Source organism: Penicillium canariense (genome assembly GCF_028826845.1).
Source record: "Penicillium canariense strain IBT 26290 chromosome Unknown utg000001l_segment0_segment0, whole genome shotgun sequence".
In the NCBI taxonomy this organism is placed as follows: domain Eukaryota; kingdom Fungi; phylum Ascomycota; class Eurotiomycetes; order Eurotiales; family Aspergillaceae; genus Penicillium; species Penicillium canariense.
In genome coordinates this window covers 7,735,266-7,749,122 of record NW_026622728.1, presented here as the reverse complement: position 1 = coordinate 7,749,122, position 13,857 = coordinate 7,735,266, and the positions used below count along the sequence as shown (strand labels likewise).

The following is a 13,857-nucleotide window of genomic DNA, read 5'->3' as shown; positions in this document are numbered from 1 at the left end:
CCTATTTTTTTTTTCTTTTCCAAAGCTATGTACGGGGGTTCCATTCCCAGAACACTCCACCTGCTCGGGTCGGACAAATAGCGGTTGGAGCAGCTAGCTCAACTGATATAGCCTGGGACCTAAGAGTGCGAGAAAGTACTAGCGGAGATGAAAGTCGGAACGTCGGAGCAAAGCCCCTCTCTCAGATGACCGCTAGGACTGGGGATTTCCGTCGCCACGTATTCAGCCTGCTAACACACCGGATAAGAAGTGGTCCGGACCGAAGCCTTCGTGGCAGTGTGAGCTTGTGCAAAGCCACCACTGAAATAAGTCGGGGGAGGGAAATAGTGACTGAGTGGCTTCGGGGTGGACTCCAGGCGCCTCTACGATAACCACAAGAGCCTCATAAAGGGGTCTAGCGTACCCTACTCGAAGTAGCCGCAAGGTCCGGGCACCGGACGGAGAGGGGCATGAACTAAACTGGCCCGAAGGGAGATAGGCGAGCTCGTCGCTCGCCAATTGGGTATCCATAGGTCGAGGTTACGCTAAGCGTGATAGTTCCGAGTGAATCGTGGATATACCAAAGGGGCGGAGATGGAAAGTTGCATCTGATCAGAAAGCTGTCCGTAAAGAGCGGGTTGTATAAGACACACTACGCACTCTAATCGACGTATATAAAGGTGCACAGAACTGCGAATGAAAATTCCATCTGGTTGGGGGTTGGGTCGGAATTGAAATGGGAGATTGCGTCGATGCACAAGAGAGGAGCGATGGTCCGTGGAGCCAACAGCATAACGGCATCCGGCGGTAGTGCGGGTCTTAAGCCTCATAGGTACGCCAATCAGCACCCGTGACCAAAGAGGGTCGGAAAACGCCTACCGGATCAGCACGCCATTTTCCAGCTCAGCTAGAGGGTTGGGAGGCTCACAGGGAACTCCCTCCTCTGGCATCATCCCTGATTTGATGCCTGGTCCCACCTAAAGGAACGCCCCCGATGCTACTCTAAGGCTTGGGCACAAACTCTGCGAGTCATGCACCGAGCTAGAACATGCAGGCTAGTACAATAAATCCTCCCACGCAAGTGATTTCCGGTCACTCCCGGAAATTTTGTCTCATATTAAACCGTATTGTCAATAAGTAGGGGAAATCCGAGACTGCCTCCATAACTAACCTCTTGACTTTCGCATCTGTGGGTTCGTGGACCGTCTAATGGAAACATCCTAATCATGATTTATTATCTTTGCCAAATTGACAAGGCAGGACGGGTAGTCTGATGCGTTAAACTAATTAGACTTTGTTATAAATGCTTTATCAGCTAATTCGGGTCTCGCTTTCGGTTTCGAGCTTCCGCTCCGGTTGCCTCCACTTAGTGCCGAGATCGTCTCTTGGCGCAGACCCCCAAATTGCTCCCTATACCTATCGCTCCTACACGTGAGGGTGTGTTGGTCTCTTTGCTGCTAAAATAGGAGTGATGATTCGTGAAAATGAGGTGAGATGATCGGATGTAAGACCAATCGGTCAGTATATCAATTGCAGTTTACACAGAGTTGACCTCCCGTGATGTCGCTATAAGACTGGGAGACTGCATGAATCGGACTAGCTACTTCATCTTACAAACGAATGCTCTGGCAGCCGATGAGAATGCAGCCTTTTCAATCACTTGATTGCCTCGTGGCCTCTATTCAAACGAACGTGCGCCATATCTCAGATGAGCAAAGCACCATCCAGTCCTGCGCCTGGATAAAGATCCAACAATTGTGAGGGTAACAAGTCCTAGCTAGATACCTCATTTCCACGTAGGCTCTACTTGGTTAGGCACCTGCTTGAGCGTGACTCACACAGGAATAACGCTCGCCATATCTGGGTTACATGGCGAGGTTAGCGCGGCGATGACACGGACGCTTATTTCGGATAGTTCCCCAGGAGCTTGGACCGAAAGGAGCATGGTTGAACTTTGCTTCCAGGTGGGTAAACTAGGGGCTTTAGCCCATAGCATGCGCTGGAAGGCCCGCAAAGTCCCATTCGACCAATCTCGGCTATCGGACTAGCCTACGCCGAAGGCTGTGTTATTATGACAAGAAATTCAATTAATTCAGCATGTCTAGTGCATATGAACCAAGGGATAGTCTTCATTATATGAACAAAGAAGTCGATACCCGAATCATGGGAATGCGTTGCGGTGAAAATTATGAAATGGCCAACAGTTTGTCGGAAATGTTCTCGAGGAGAATTTCCTCGTGACGGCGGCGAATTGAGATTTCTGCTTTGGAGTCAGCTTGTAATGTAACCCCATATCGTCTGAATTGAGGAGCAGATCCATCTGCGAGTTGGAAGTCATATTTGAGTAGCACATGGTACAGAAAATTATTGATCTCGTTTGTGCGAAACCCCGTCCTGGGCACGCCTCGTTGCCGTGGACTCATCCCAGATGTTCAGGCGATGGCATTACAAGCTAGGCGTCGGCCCCCTGGACAGGGGTCTGTCGCTTCGAGGTCTTGCGTGATCCCTGTCAGAGTGTCGCATCACGAGTCAACTTGGGGGTCGTTCCGGAATGGCCCATGTTGTAGTTAGCCCAGCCAAGCAATAAAAGTAACCCATTTTATTTGCTGTGAAATTGTAGATAAAATTGCTTTCCGGGTGAATTCCACACCGTGTGACCGCAGATGAGTGGTCCATGTATTTTGTGCCGTTCTTGGAGATCCTATGCCGAGGTAGGCTGATGCCAGGTTGACCAGATCGCTGTACACATTCGCGATGACTCGATCTCCATTGGTGAAGTTCAGACCAGGAAGCCAGCCATTGCCCTTTAATACCAATGATTGGATGATCCTCCCATCCGTAGTTTGCGTTGACCTAATTGATGCTCAGTTGTAGGTGATGTGTCATCTACCGGTAAGGATCTTGAGACAAACCTTTTTGCCAAGCGAAGTATACTGATGCAGAGGTACTTTGGAATATAGCGGAGGCAACAAAGCCTCCCTTCAGATCTTCCTCGTCATGCCAACCTGTTTCCTGTGTTTGGTTTGCGCTGGCCTGGGTGCAAAGGGAGTGTGGTATCTCTAGAACAACGCCGGGAACCACCTCATAGGAGGTGACGGCTTTGAGCAAGGTTCCGTCCCTGGATCGTATGACATCCGACGGAGCGTATCGCACCTGAACTGCTGTAATCCAGCACTGAACGGCAGTGGCGGATGGGGCATTTTCGATGCCACTTTGGGATGGACTAATTTGGCCACTCATGGGTCGGTGGTCTTGCATGGCCTGTACTGGTTGGTGACTATGAGGTGGTTTTTTTGGCAACGCATGCGATTGGAACGAGAGCCATGGCTATGTGCCGGTTCTGAGCCCTTTCGTCCGCGCTGGAGATCATACCAGGTCCGAAATGACTCAGTCGACAAGCATAATGTCAGGACTCTTGGTTTCAACAAAGGAGACGCCATTTTGATATGTCCTGGTGCTCGTCTGGTCCGCATTGACGAGGCTTCTGCTTGACGAGGCAGATGCAGGAATTATTTGCTGGTTTGGTTCAGTCGGAACACAAAATCACAATATACCAAGCTGATACCCTTCTTTATTAAGACTCCGAAACCTGAAGTCCGCGATCGCCTTAAGATTGAACGGGTCTTCAATCTATACACGATCTATTCCTGCTCGGTTAGCCCTCCTAAGTCCATTCTGGATTCAGCGACATTCCACATCAGAGGAAGTTTGAAAGACATTACATTCATGCGCGAGATTGAAGCAGTCAAATATGGTAGCCCTGGAGCTCCTGGATGCTCCGGGTGGTCCTTGCTGTTCAAAGGGTGCGCCCCTACAGTCACGTGTGTGTTCTTCACGGGACGCATCTACCAAAATCCGAGCTTCCCAGCATGAAGGCATCTGGAGATTATCCGATAATTGTACCGCTGATCCGACTTCAGTAAGTTTGCTAATTAGTGTGTGGTTGAAAGTGCACGGCCAAGGGAGTGTGGTGGACGGTGTCGGTTGGCTGCACGTCATCGAGGAGGCCCTTTTACTCGCCCTGTGGGCAGCCAGTGTGCTTTCAGAAGCCCTGCGTTTACCTCCCCCGAGACTAACCCTGTCAATGATGCATCGACAGCTCATCCAGCGCCTGGGATTGGATTCCTCGAAAACTCCGAAAGGCCGATACGCGAGGACTGAACCGGACTGACGTTGAGCGAGCGGCCCAGGGATGGGTATAGCCCAGGCGCCCGCAATACAAACCCCTGCCACCCACGACTTTGAACTCCCCTAGTGTGGCATTCCAGCCGATCAGCAGACGGGAAATCTGTTGCAAGCTGGTCAATCCACTCATTGGGCTTTGCGCAGGCCATGTTCGCGGCTGGGATTCTTGCCATTGCGGACCCCTCCGCTGGCACATTCCACCCCTCCACAACCAGGCGCGTCGACGCGCTCCCAGCCCACCTGTGCTGGCTTAATTTAATCCCTCCATGCTCCCTGTCAAATCTCGTGTTACTTCATGTCTTTTGTTGTGGCAGATAGGTGAACCTATAGTCGGCTTGTGCCTACATCGGACGGTTGTCAAACTTCCATCCCATACTACGCGACCGCCGCTCCTGGGATTCTTTCTTCATCACCACTAGGCTATTTATTCGCGGCAGTTCAAATTTGTCGGTGGCGCTGCAGGGCAGCTCGCGTACTTCAGCAACGCGATCATGGCTACTGGATTCTCTGTTACACCCCGAAAGGAAGGAACTTGGACCAAACTGGTGATATTCGTCTCACTATACTGCCTGATCCTTGAATCCATTCTAGGAGTGACCCTCGTCCTGTTTCTCTATGGCAAGCATCAAGTTGATTCAAAGATGACTCTTAGCTTGGTTCTCTGTCTGGTATCCGTATGTAGTAATATTGGCACATCTCTTGATCGATTACTGACCTCGGCTATAGTCACTTCTCACCATCCCGCTGGTTTCTCTCCAGAGTTTGGTCGCCTGGCAATATAACAAAATTGGAGGATTTGGAGAGCAGAAAACAGTACTGCACAATGTCTGCACCTATGTACTGCGATTGGATCTCATGCTGTGGCTGGCTACCAGTGTTACGGGTCTGATCGTGGCCGCTCAGCAAGTCTATTGCCTTCCATCTGGGACAGATGCCAGCTACTGGAGAGTTGGTGTTAGCTGCGTGTTTCATCGGTCATCCGTCGTTGTCTCCGTCGCCTCACTGTAAGTGTTCTGGGTTCTGTTGGATTTACAGTATGGAGTATATCTAACAAGTATCTTCCTAGGGTCACTGTTTGCACCATGTACTGTGCGCGAGAGCTTTGTGATCGCCCTTACGACGTTTCCATTATTGGAATCTATAAACGTTCGCAAGCACTTCGTGATGACAGCATTTTCTCTGGCCACAGTTGGGACAGCGACGAGACTCTTAAAAATGAGATTTTAAACCTTTGTCGCCAGCATGATGGAAAAACGGCTGAAGAGCCGTGGTATTTCGACCCACTGGCCCATAAAGTGAACTGCCATCCAAGCATCCGACACCCTGCACCTGTTCGTCTGCGTCCACAGCTCCACGTCAACACAAATGCAGGCTCCGAGTATGGAGAAATCACCTCTGGAACGACGGTATCCCCCGATGACACCATGCACCGTTTCTCCCCTGGAGGCCAAACAATCACGACTGATTTCTATCCTATATCGCGTACTTCTACCGTCATGACATCGCAAACCGCCTGCGAATCGCGAACTCTTCTTTCCGACTTTGCGGTTCCTAAGGTACCAGCAATTCCCGAGCAGTATACGCCGAATCACAAGAGGGGGAATTCATCTCTATCTTCGTTCAGGCGTTTTCTTCCCAAATCTTTCCCTCTCTCGCTGCCACTGTCATCGGACCCACAGATACTGGCCCTTGCCGACCCCAATGCGGCATCAGATGTCGAGAAGCAAGTCGTGACTCCGTCCACTTCCAGGAAAGATCTCACAGCAGTCGCTCACGAGATGCCTGTCGATAAGACTCAAGACTCATCCACGTCTATAGCGACCCAAACACCTCAAAAGTCGGCTCCGTCACCACACAACAAGCCCGATGGCCATGCTCGTACAATGACAATGAACTCTGCCGATGCACCAGAGGTGGTGATGCCTGTGAAGCCCACCAAAGTCCGCCGGTCCCAAACCGCGTATCTAGCAGCGATGTCTATCCATCACCCACACCATCCCAACTACATTCCTGGTCCCACAATCCCTCCCAACCCACGGAAATACTCTCTTTCGTGCCGCCAAAACTCTGCGAATCTCCCTTCACATGTCGATCCCCTACGACGGACAACTTCTCGTCAAACCAACACTGTGCAGTACCCTGTCCGCAGCAGCTCGTATTCATTCGATCAGCATATTCCACGGCATACCCAAAGCCAGTACCATGCCAACTGGTATCCACACCCTCCCCGCTGGGCTAGTCATCCAGGATTCGATCCCAGCCGCTCAGTGCCTAACCTACCACGCCGCAATGACGTTGAGATCATTTACCCGAGCACCCGGCGATCGCGCAGCAGCACTAATGGAGGCTTCAATGGTCCGTTGAGCTGTATCATGGAATTATCTTCGATGCCACGGGCGTCCGTAGCTGATACCAAGCTCAGTGCTGCCGCCTTAGAAGCAAAGCGCAATGTGATCGATCAAACGACCTATCGCGGCGCGAATCGCACCAGCTTAGGCTTTTATTGACAGCTCTGTAATATCCCTGATTGTCTGCTGGTCAGGCTTCTTTTTGTTTCTCAAATCATGTTTAGCTTCAAGTTACATGCTTACATTCGGATAAAGTCTTGGTCCGCATGTTTTTGGAGTAAGTAGAGTACGGTTTCAAAGTAGTTCGACCTCGTATGAGTGTCGACACCAGAAATGATATTAAAGTTCAAAAAAAATATGACCAAACACTTGTATCAAGTTTGAAAAGTGAAATTTCAATCTGGTTTGTACAATCCTTATTACCAACACCGGCCCAACGCTAGAATGCCTACAGCAGAGAGTTGTATGCAATACCGAAAACCCGACACCCATAGGCCCACCCAGAATGCGAAACAAATACACAAGACGGATTCCATAGGCCAGAAGCTCTATACCTTCTTCTCTCCACTCTTAGACCGATGCTTAGTGGCGTATTTATACTTATAAGCCTGGCCTTGCTTCGTTTCAGCACGATCTCCATCTCGCCGACGATTCTCCTTGCCCTCAGCCAAGGGACCAGGTCCCTTACCCGTCTCCTTTTCGCCCCAATACATCATGAGGACCTTAGCCATGCGGTCACGCTCTTTGAGCAGCAGATCCATGCGACGTTCCCATTCACACTCTCGCTTATCTACAGACAATGCGATGCGCTCGTCAACTGCGGCAGCAGTTTCATCCTTGGCGGCGATGACAGCTTTCAGGCGTCTGATCTCAGATTTGAACGTCGTTCGCAGTTGCTGTTCTTGAGTAGAGACCGAGGTACGGATGGTGGTGAGTTCGGTGCGCAGTTCTGCTTCGCGTGCTTCGGCGGCTGTGAGAAGGTTGCGAATTTTGCGCATAGAATCGGCATGAGAGGAGCGGAGAGTGGAGATGGCAGTGGAGTGAGCGGTTTGGAGGCTTCGAATTTGGGTTTGATGGAATGCTTCCAGTTCTGCCGTGTCTGTAGCGTCTCGCCCCTTGGCATCAGTGGTGCCGTGGGCTGTCCGTGGTGCAAGTGGAGGGCTCGTGGGTAGGTCAAGATGTTCCTCTTGAAGACGAGCGATTGTCTCGAGAGATTTAGCGTGCTCTTCTTGTGTCCGCGTGAGTTCGCGCTGAGTCATATTCAGGCTCGAGGTCAGCTCTTCCACTCGAGCAGTAAGGCGTGCGTTCTCCGCTTCGATAGTTTTGATAAGGTTCTGGGTTTCTGAAGCCTGGGCCTTGAGACAACTGGCCTCGGCATCCGCAGCCTTCTGGGCCACAATAGCTTCTTGGAGTTCATGCTGAAGCTTGGCGAACTCCTGGCCCAGATGCTGCATATCTCCGTCCTCGAAATATTTCTCCTTGAACGAAGACTCAGGCCTAGGTGCAGGATCTGACCCACCGAGGTCCTTGATTAGGTCGAGGATCTCGCTGTAGGTGCTTCGGCTGCTAAAGGGCAGATCCGCGGCTACGGCCTTCAGGGCACTTTCTTGGGCTTCCACTTGGGACTGGACACGAGTGAGATCCGCCTCTAGAGAATGATTTCTCTCCTCAAGTGGGCCGCTTCTAGTCTCCAGAGTGGTCAGCCTATCTTCAAGTGTTTCATAATCGGCGTTGACCCGCTCGAGCTCCGTCTCTAATCTGGCGTTCTCCAGAGCTTGATCATCAATTTCGCCCCTGAGCCTATCAATTTCGGCGTTTTTCTCGTGAAGCAGAGCCTCCTTTGACAGGGTGATTTCTTTCAGCTTGGCCATTGTCTGATCCAGGGTTTCATCACGTTTCTTCAGCTGTTCTTGGGTGAGGTGCATTTGCTGCCGCAGGTGAGCAATCGTTTCTAACCGCTCCGCGCCCATGGAGTCCTGCGACTCTCGGGTTTGGAGCTGTTTATGCATGTCTCGAATCTGTTGTTCGAGGGCGCTAAAATCCGGTTGGCTTTCCATGGATTTCTGGAGTAGCTTCTCTCGTTCCTCATGCTGTCTCTGGAGGGACTCTACTTGCTCACGAAGCTTTGCTTCTTCTGCACCCCTCGCACGCATTTCTTCCAGTTGCTCATTAGTGCGCTGAAGCTCCGTTTGTAGATGCCGGATTTGTTCTCCTGCAGAAACAGCCTCAAGCACTCGCTTTCGGTTCTTATGCAGCTGCTCATCTCGGTTGTGGACCTCCTCCTCTAACTCGGCAATGCGCTGCTGTAAGCGCCGCTCCAAGTTGTCTGCTTCATTTTCCGGGATTGTCGAGATTCTGCGTTCCGATGGAGACGCAGGAGTGGAAAGCTCATCATCCGGATCCTCTTCGATGTCTTCCAGTTGAGTTGAGTCTCTAGCAAGCGCGCTAGTCCGGTGCAATAAATGTGACGGGGTCGACATATCGACCGGGGGCCCAAATTCGCTGATTTCGCCAGGCTCCGCATCCTCTTCAACGGCCGGTTGTCGTAACCTCATAGAACTATATCGCGACGCAGATCCGGGGAGCTCGCTGAGGTCGTTGGCCCGGCTTTTCCGGGAGCTCGACATGCCATCACCCATTAAGTATCTCTCCATGTTTGCCGTGAAGTCCTCTGGACCGCCCACATCGGACAGCTTGTCTTCATCCTCGCTTGGCTCTGGTAGCGGGGGCCCGTCCTTGCCGTCTAGAAACTTGCTGCTTGGGAACTGGCTGAAGTCCAAAGTGTAGTCGGCGAGGCGTGCATCCAAATCGAAAGCGGAGGGACTACCGGGGGTCGAAGGGCGAGACAGTTCCTGTAGCTCATCTTCATGGTGATGCTCATTATCGCTAACATGCGCTTCATCATTTTCATGCTCATGAGGATCGAAGGGTTCGGAGACCGGGCTCTCGGGACGTGGTGGGGATTCTGGTGCTTCCGTCGCGGGACTCGAAGGTTGCTGTGGTGGAGAAGACGGCATAAATAGGGGCGTTACCAGGGTTGACTGCCCGATGGTATCGTGGGAGGTCGGAAATGGCGACGTGTAGCCCGCGTTGGCCATGATCGCCGACACGCCGCGGGATGTTCAGAATTGATCGCGGCGCTGCCCGCGCGATGAGGAAGGAGAAGTCGGATATCAAAGTTTTGAGTGCCAATGCAGTCGCGTCATATGTGATCAAGGTCTGTCATAAATAGCTAGCTAGATAACAATAACCACTGCGGGGAGAGGAAGACGAAACATTCACCGGGCGCGATGCGCGTGCAAATGCTTTGTTGGTGCCTGAGGCGCCATGTTTACTTGCTGCCCTTTCGGGCCTAGCAGATTCTTACTTTATTACTTTCTCGTGATCGTCGATTTGAAGATCATATTGATCTACTTTTGAAAATTACCCATCTCATTATGGTTGATCTTTGTCATGGACACTTGTCTCTTTCAAGTTTTCCATTCTTCAAATCCAGGTGGCACTACAGAGGGCTCCCGCGAACGCCTGGTCACCTCAGCGTCGTGCATCCGTGCGTTTCTCACAGCCTCTTCCGTCTCGAAGGCTGCTTTGCGCGTGGCGCGACCACCCTTGGAGGCGATTTCGCGCTGTAACCAGTCAGCCAAAGCTAGATTATAGTTATGCCCACGAACAATAATACCTGTTTGTCTGGATCCATGTCATGAAATCCGCCAACGCCTCGCGCTTTCCCACCCTTTTTACCACCCCGGTGGCCCATTGCTGACAGCTCCTCCCGTGGCCTGTTTGCGAAATTTCCCGGATTTGGATGGTGCTTGTGTGTTGCGGTAGCGACGCCACAGCGGTGCCAGACTGCGATCTGTCTTGACTGAAGAGGAGGCGCAAGACAAATTAGAGGACGTAGCATTGTTCTGGACTGTTGGCTGTAGAAAACCACCACTCAGTACAAAATCTATTCAATCAACAGATTTAGGAAAATGTACATACCGGTACATTGGGGACTGTATCCGGTGGGTACCACGCGCAGGAAATCCTGCCATTTTATAGTTCGTGATGTCTATCGCCTCTTAGATTGCAGGCGCGGCCCACGGCTCTCCAATGAACATTCAAAATTGGCTACCTAGACGTTGCCAGCAATTCGTCATTCGTTTTTCGGCCCACTTACTTACCCACATTTCCATCACTGAGGGCTTCGGCTTCGAATCATGATAGAGTTCAATCGGAGTTGGATCCGAGCCTCAAGGGTTGATGTCATACTAATATATTCCAATCCACTCTTGTGCTTATGCATGTACCGAACCATGGGACGAGCCCATAGGTATATTTTCGAGATGAATCGAATGAGATAGCTTTTATTATCACACATGAATAAGATACTCGATCTTGCCCCCATCTCTCCACAATTATAACAACCCAGACTCCAGCCCCATCGTGAATGATGGACGGGCTATAGCTGAGCGACACTACCTATGCCGTCACCGAAACCACAGGTACTCGGAGATGATGGTGTAGGAAATACTACGAGTAAGTATTTATAATGGATGCAGATTATCGTTTGTGGACTGGGAGGCCGTAGTCTGGAAATATTTTTACTATATTAACTAAACAAGATAAGATTGTTAGGAGAGCTAGCCGCTACTAAAGTAATTTTCAGATTCCGTTTCCCCCAGCGATAAGTGCTAGCAACAATAGAATTCTTCGTTAAGGATCGTGCTGGTAGTTTTCTTACCTTTAAGATATCCCAAGGCCTCCCCTTTTTCTACTTAAAATACTTTAAGTGCTAATTCTACTCCTATAGCGATACGTGCTTCTAATTTCCTACTTCAGGCGACACCTATCGTCATGTTTCTGCTTACATGTCTTTCGTTTGTATCACAGGGTACTTCGATCTCTGATAACTGTGAACAATGGGTGCCAGCGGCGTGATATTTTGGCTTTTCCTGTTCAAAAACAATATCGACTGACGCTATTACTGGGATACAATGGGAGAAACGGCAAACGTGCTTCACTATGGACTCTTCAGTGATGATAAGGACAAGGTAATCCAAAGATGAGTTCGCCTGGATTGTGTTATTGTTCTCCAGAACAAAAATGACCAGGTCATCATCGAACGCTACTGTCGTGTCGCGGGTTGCTGTAAGAGCACTATCGGTGATTATCACGCTGCTCACTTCTAAATTTTCATGCTAAACAAAAGCTTTCACGAGCCCTACGCCAGACCAGATTCCCTGATTGCTCACCTCCCCGATATTCATGGACTTATCGTGGCCAGAACGAAGGCGGATCTGTCCGTGGCACACAAATGCTGTATCTTGGTATTGACACGAAGAAATAAAACTCATCATCGGCCAACAGCCTGGTATTAATCAATCTTCAATGGCTCAGAGGCCATCGTCCACCCTAGGCACCTCATCAGCGATCGATGCCTCTGGAGTAATGCCTCCGTTGGGACGTACCCTGGATGCGACTCTTTTGCGACGACTTCCCAGAGAATGGGAGGGTCTCTATCAAACGCACCCGTAGTCCAGGGGCACATATGCTTCTCGACGAACACGTTTCCATCCTAAGAGAGAGGTGCTAGGCATTGTAACTGTCGTTGGCGTCTTCATTGTCGCCGTTATGTTTTTAGCATTTTAAGTTCAGGGCTTACAATGAACAATATCAACACTGGCTACCATATACTAGAGCTTCGATTGAATTGTCACTGTTTTAATGGGAATTGTCGTTAGAGATTTCCCTGTAACTGTAAATTGCACACCCGTGCTATCTCGGGCTAGTAGACAAAAAGCTGTCTACTGCTTAGTCAGTGCACTGCGGGATGGATGGCCCCCCTGGCAGTATCGGCCAATGTATTTCGCGGTGCTATGTCCATTGTCAATCCACTAAGGACTGACTACACCCCGAATCAATAGCTTCAGATCGTTCCTCTTTCGACTAGAATCAAATTGGCTTACTACATTGTTTCAAGTCAACCATCGCTGCCTTTTCCGACAGCGATAACGTTCCAGCGTAATAGGGGCCCCGCTATCTTCAACCACGTTCCAAACACAACCGAGCTCGCTTGGCCCTCCACGAAGGCATAGGCTGAAACTGAAGAGTCTACTCAAATACCGTCAATATGCCTCCTCTTCCAGGCGCTCCGCTAGAGCGCCGACGGGTGATCTGCTACCACCAGACGCTGATTCCCGGCGAGGGGCCATACGTTTCTATGCTCCCTCTTGTGGAGCACAACACTGGCATCACGCATGTTATACTTGCAGCCATCCATATCAATAATACGCCAGGGGATATCACACTCAATGATGATCCGCCAGATAGTCCGAAGTTCGATCCCTTGTGGGCAGAAGTTCCCCGCGTGAAGCAAGGCGGCGTGAAGGTGATGGGCATGCTAGGGGGTGCCGCACAGGGGTCTTTCATGCGCCTCGACGGAAGCTCACAGCAGTTTGAAATGTTTTACGGTCCGTTGCTTGCCATCATCCGCCGCTATGCGCTTGACGGACTTGATCTGGACGTTGAGGAGCAGATGTCCCTCCCGGGCATCATCCGTTTGATCGACAGGCTGAAGCACGACATGGGCGACAGCTTTATCATCACGCTAGCACCCGTGGCAGCCGCTTTGCTCGGTGTGGGTAACCTGTCCGGATTCGACTATCGTGAACTTGAACAGGCGCGCGCTTCGAAGATCGATTGGTACAATGCCCAGTTTTACAACGGCTGGGGCCCCGCAGAGGATCCGCGGATGTATGCCGCGATCGTGGCGCAGGGCTGGTCTCCGCGTCGTGTGGTCTATGGTCTACTGACGAATCCCGGAAATGGATCTCAGGGCTATGTGTCTCGGGATAAGATCAGTGCCGTTCTGGCGATGTTAGTCGACCTGTTCCCGAACTTTGGCGGGGTCATGGGTTGGGAATACTTCAATGCCCTGCCTGGCGCGCGCGAGGCACCTTGGCAGTGGGCCGCAGAAATGTCGATGAGCATGGGCATGAAAGACCTGGTGGTTGCGGCTCGTCAAGTGTTGGCCGCGGGGCCGATGGCCAGCAGCCTGAATAACTTGCTCCAGGACATGATGAACCAAGGACGGAGCTTGTGAGGTTAAAATGAATGATTATATACCCATAATGAGGGACTTTTAGATCCCAAATGGATTTAGGGGCTGCATTCAGGAATATATAGAGAATAAAAGGAATTGAAGTCCCAAGAGTCCGATCTATCAGACGCGGTTTGGAATGTTGTTCGGAGCCTGCAGGGCGAGGCGCCAAACGACGTCATCGACATGGCGAGTCCCAATCACCACGGCCAAAACCAGAACGACCGCCCCCGTGTCGTTTGGATTTTAAGCATCTCATTT

The 13,857-nt window shown here is 50.9% G+C and overlaps 4 protein-coding genes across 4 annotated transcripts; 2 read left to right on the top strand and 2 right to left on the bottom strand.

The window, feature by feature from the left end:
* Nucleotides 1-4,655: 4,655 nt before the first annotated feature.
* N7482_002672 (uncharacterized protein) lies at nt 4,656-6,671 on the top strand (the record flags this gene model as incomplete). The annotated part of the gene is made up of 3 exons (XM_056684797.1): nt 4,656-4,838; nt 4,891-5,168; nt 5,231-6,671. The coding sequence occupies 3 exons, from the start codon at nt 4,656-4,658 to the stop codon at nt 6,669-6,671; spliced, it is 1,902 nt and encodes a 633-aa protein (XP_056548403.1).
* A 389-nt stretch (nt 6,672-7,060) lies between these two features.
* On the bottom strand, nt 7,061-9,610 carry N7482_002671 (putative spindle pole body associated protein SnaD; the record flags this gene model as incomplete). Its single annotated transcript, XM_056684796.1, has 1 exon — nt 7,061-9,610. One exon carries the CDS (start codon nt 9,608-9,610, stop codon nt 7,061-7,063), a length of 2,550 nt encoding a protein of 849 aa, XP_056548402.1.
* A 372-nt stretch (nt 9,611-9,982) lies between these two features.
* On the bottom strand, nt 9,983-10,416 carry N7482_002670 (KGG domain-containing protein; the record flags this gene model as incomplete). The annotated part of the gene is made up of 2 exons (XM_056684795.1): nt 9,983-10,138; nt 10,192-10,416. The coding sequence occupies 2 exons, from the start codon at nt 10,414-10,416 to the stop codon at nt 9,983-9,985; spliced, it is 381 nt and encodes a 126-aa protein (XP_056548401.1).
* Nucleotides 10,417-12,627: 2,211 nt separating this feature from the next.
* N7482_002669 (putative class III chitinase) lies at nt 12,628-13,599 on the top strand (the record flags this gene model as incomplete). Its single annotated transcript, XM_056684794.1, has 1 exon — nt 12,628-13,599. One exon carries the CDS (start codon nt 12,628-12,630, stop codon nt 13,597-13,599), a length of 972 nt encoding a protein of 323 aa, XP_056548400.1.
* Between the last annotated feature and the right edge of the window lie 258 nt (nt 13,600-13,857).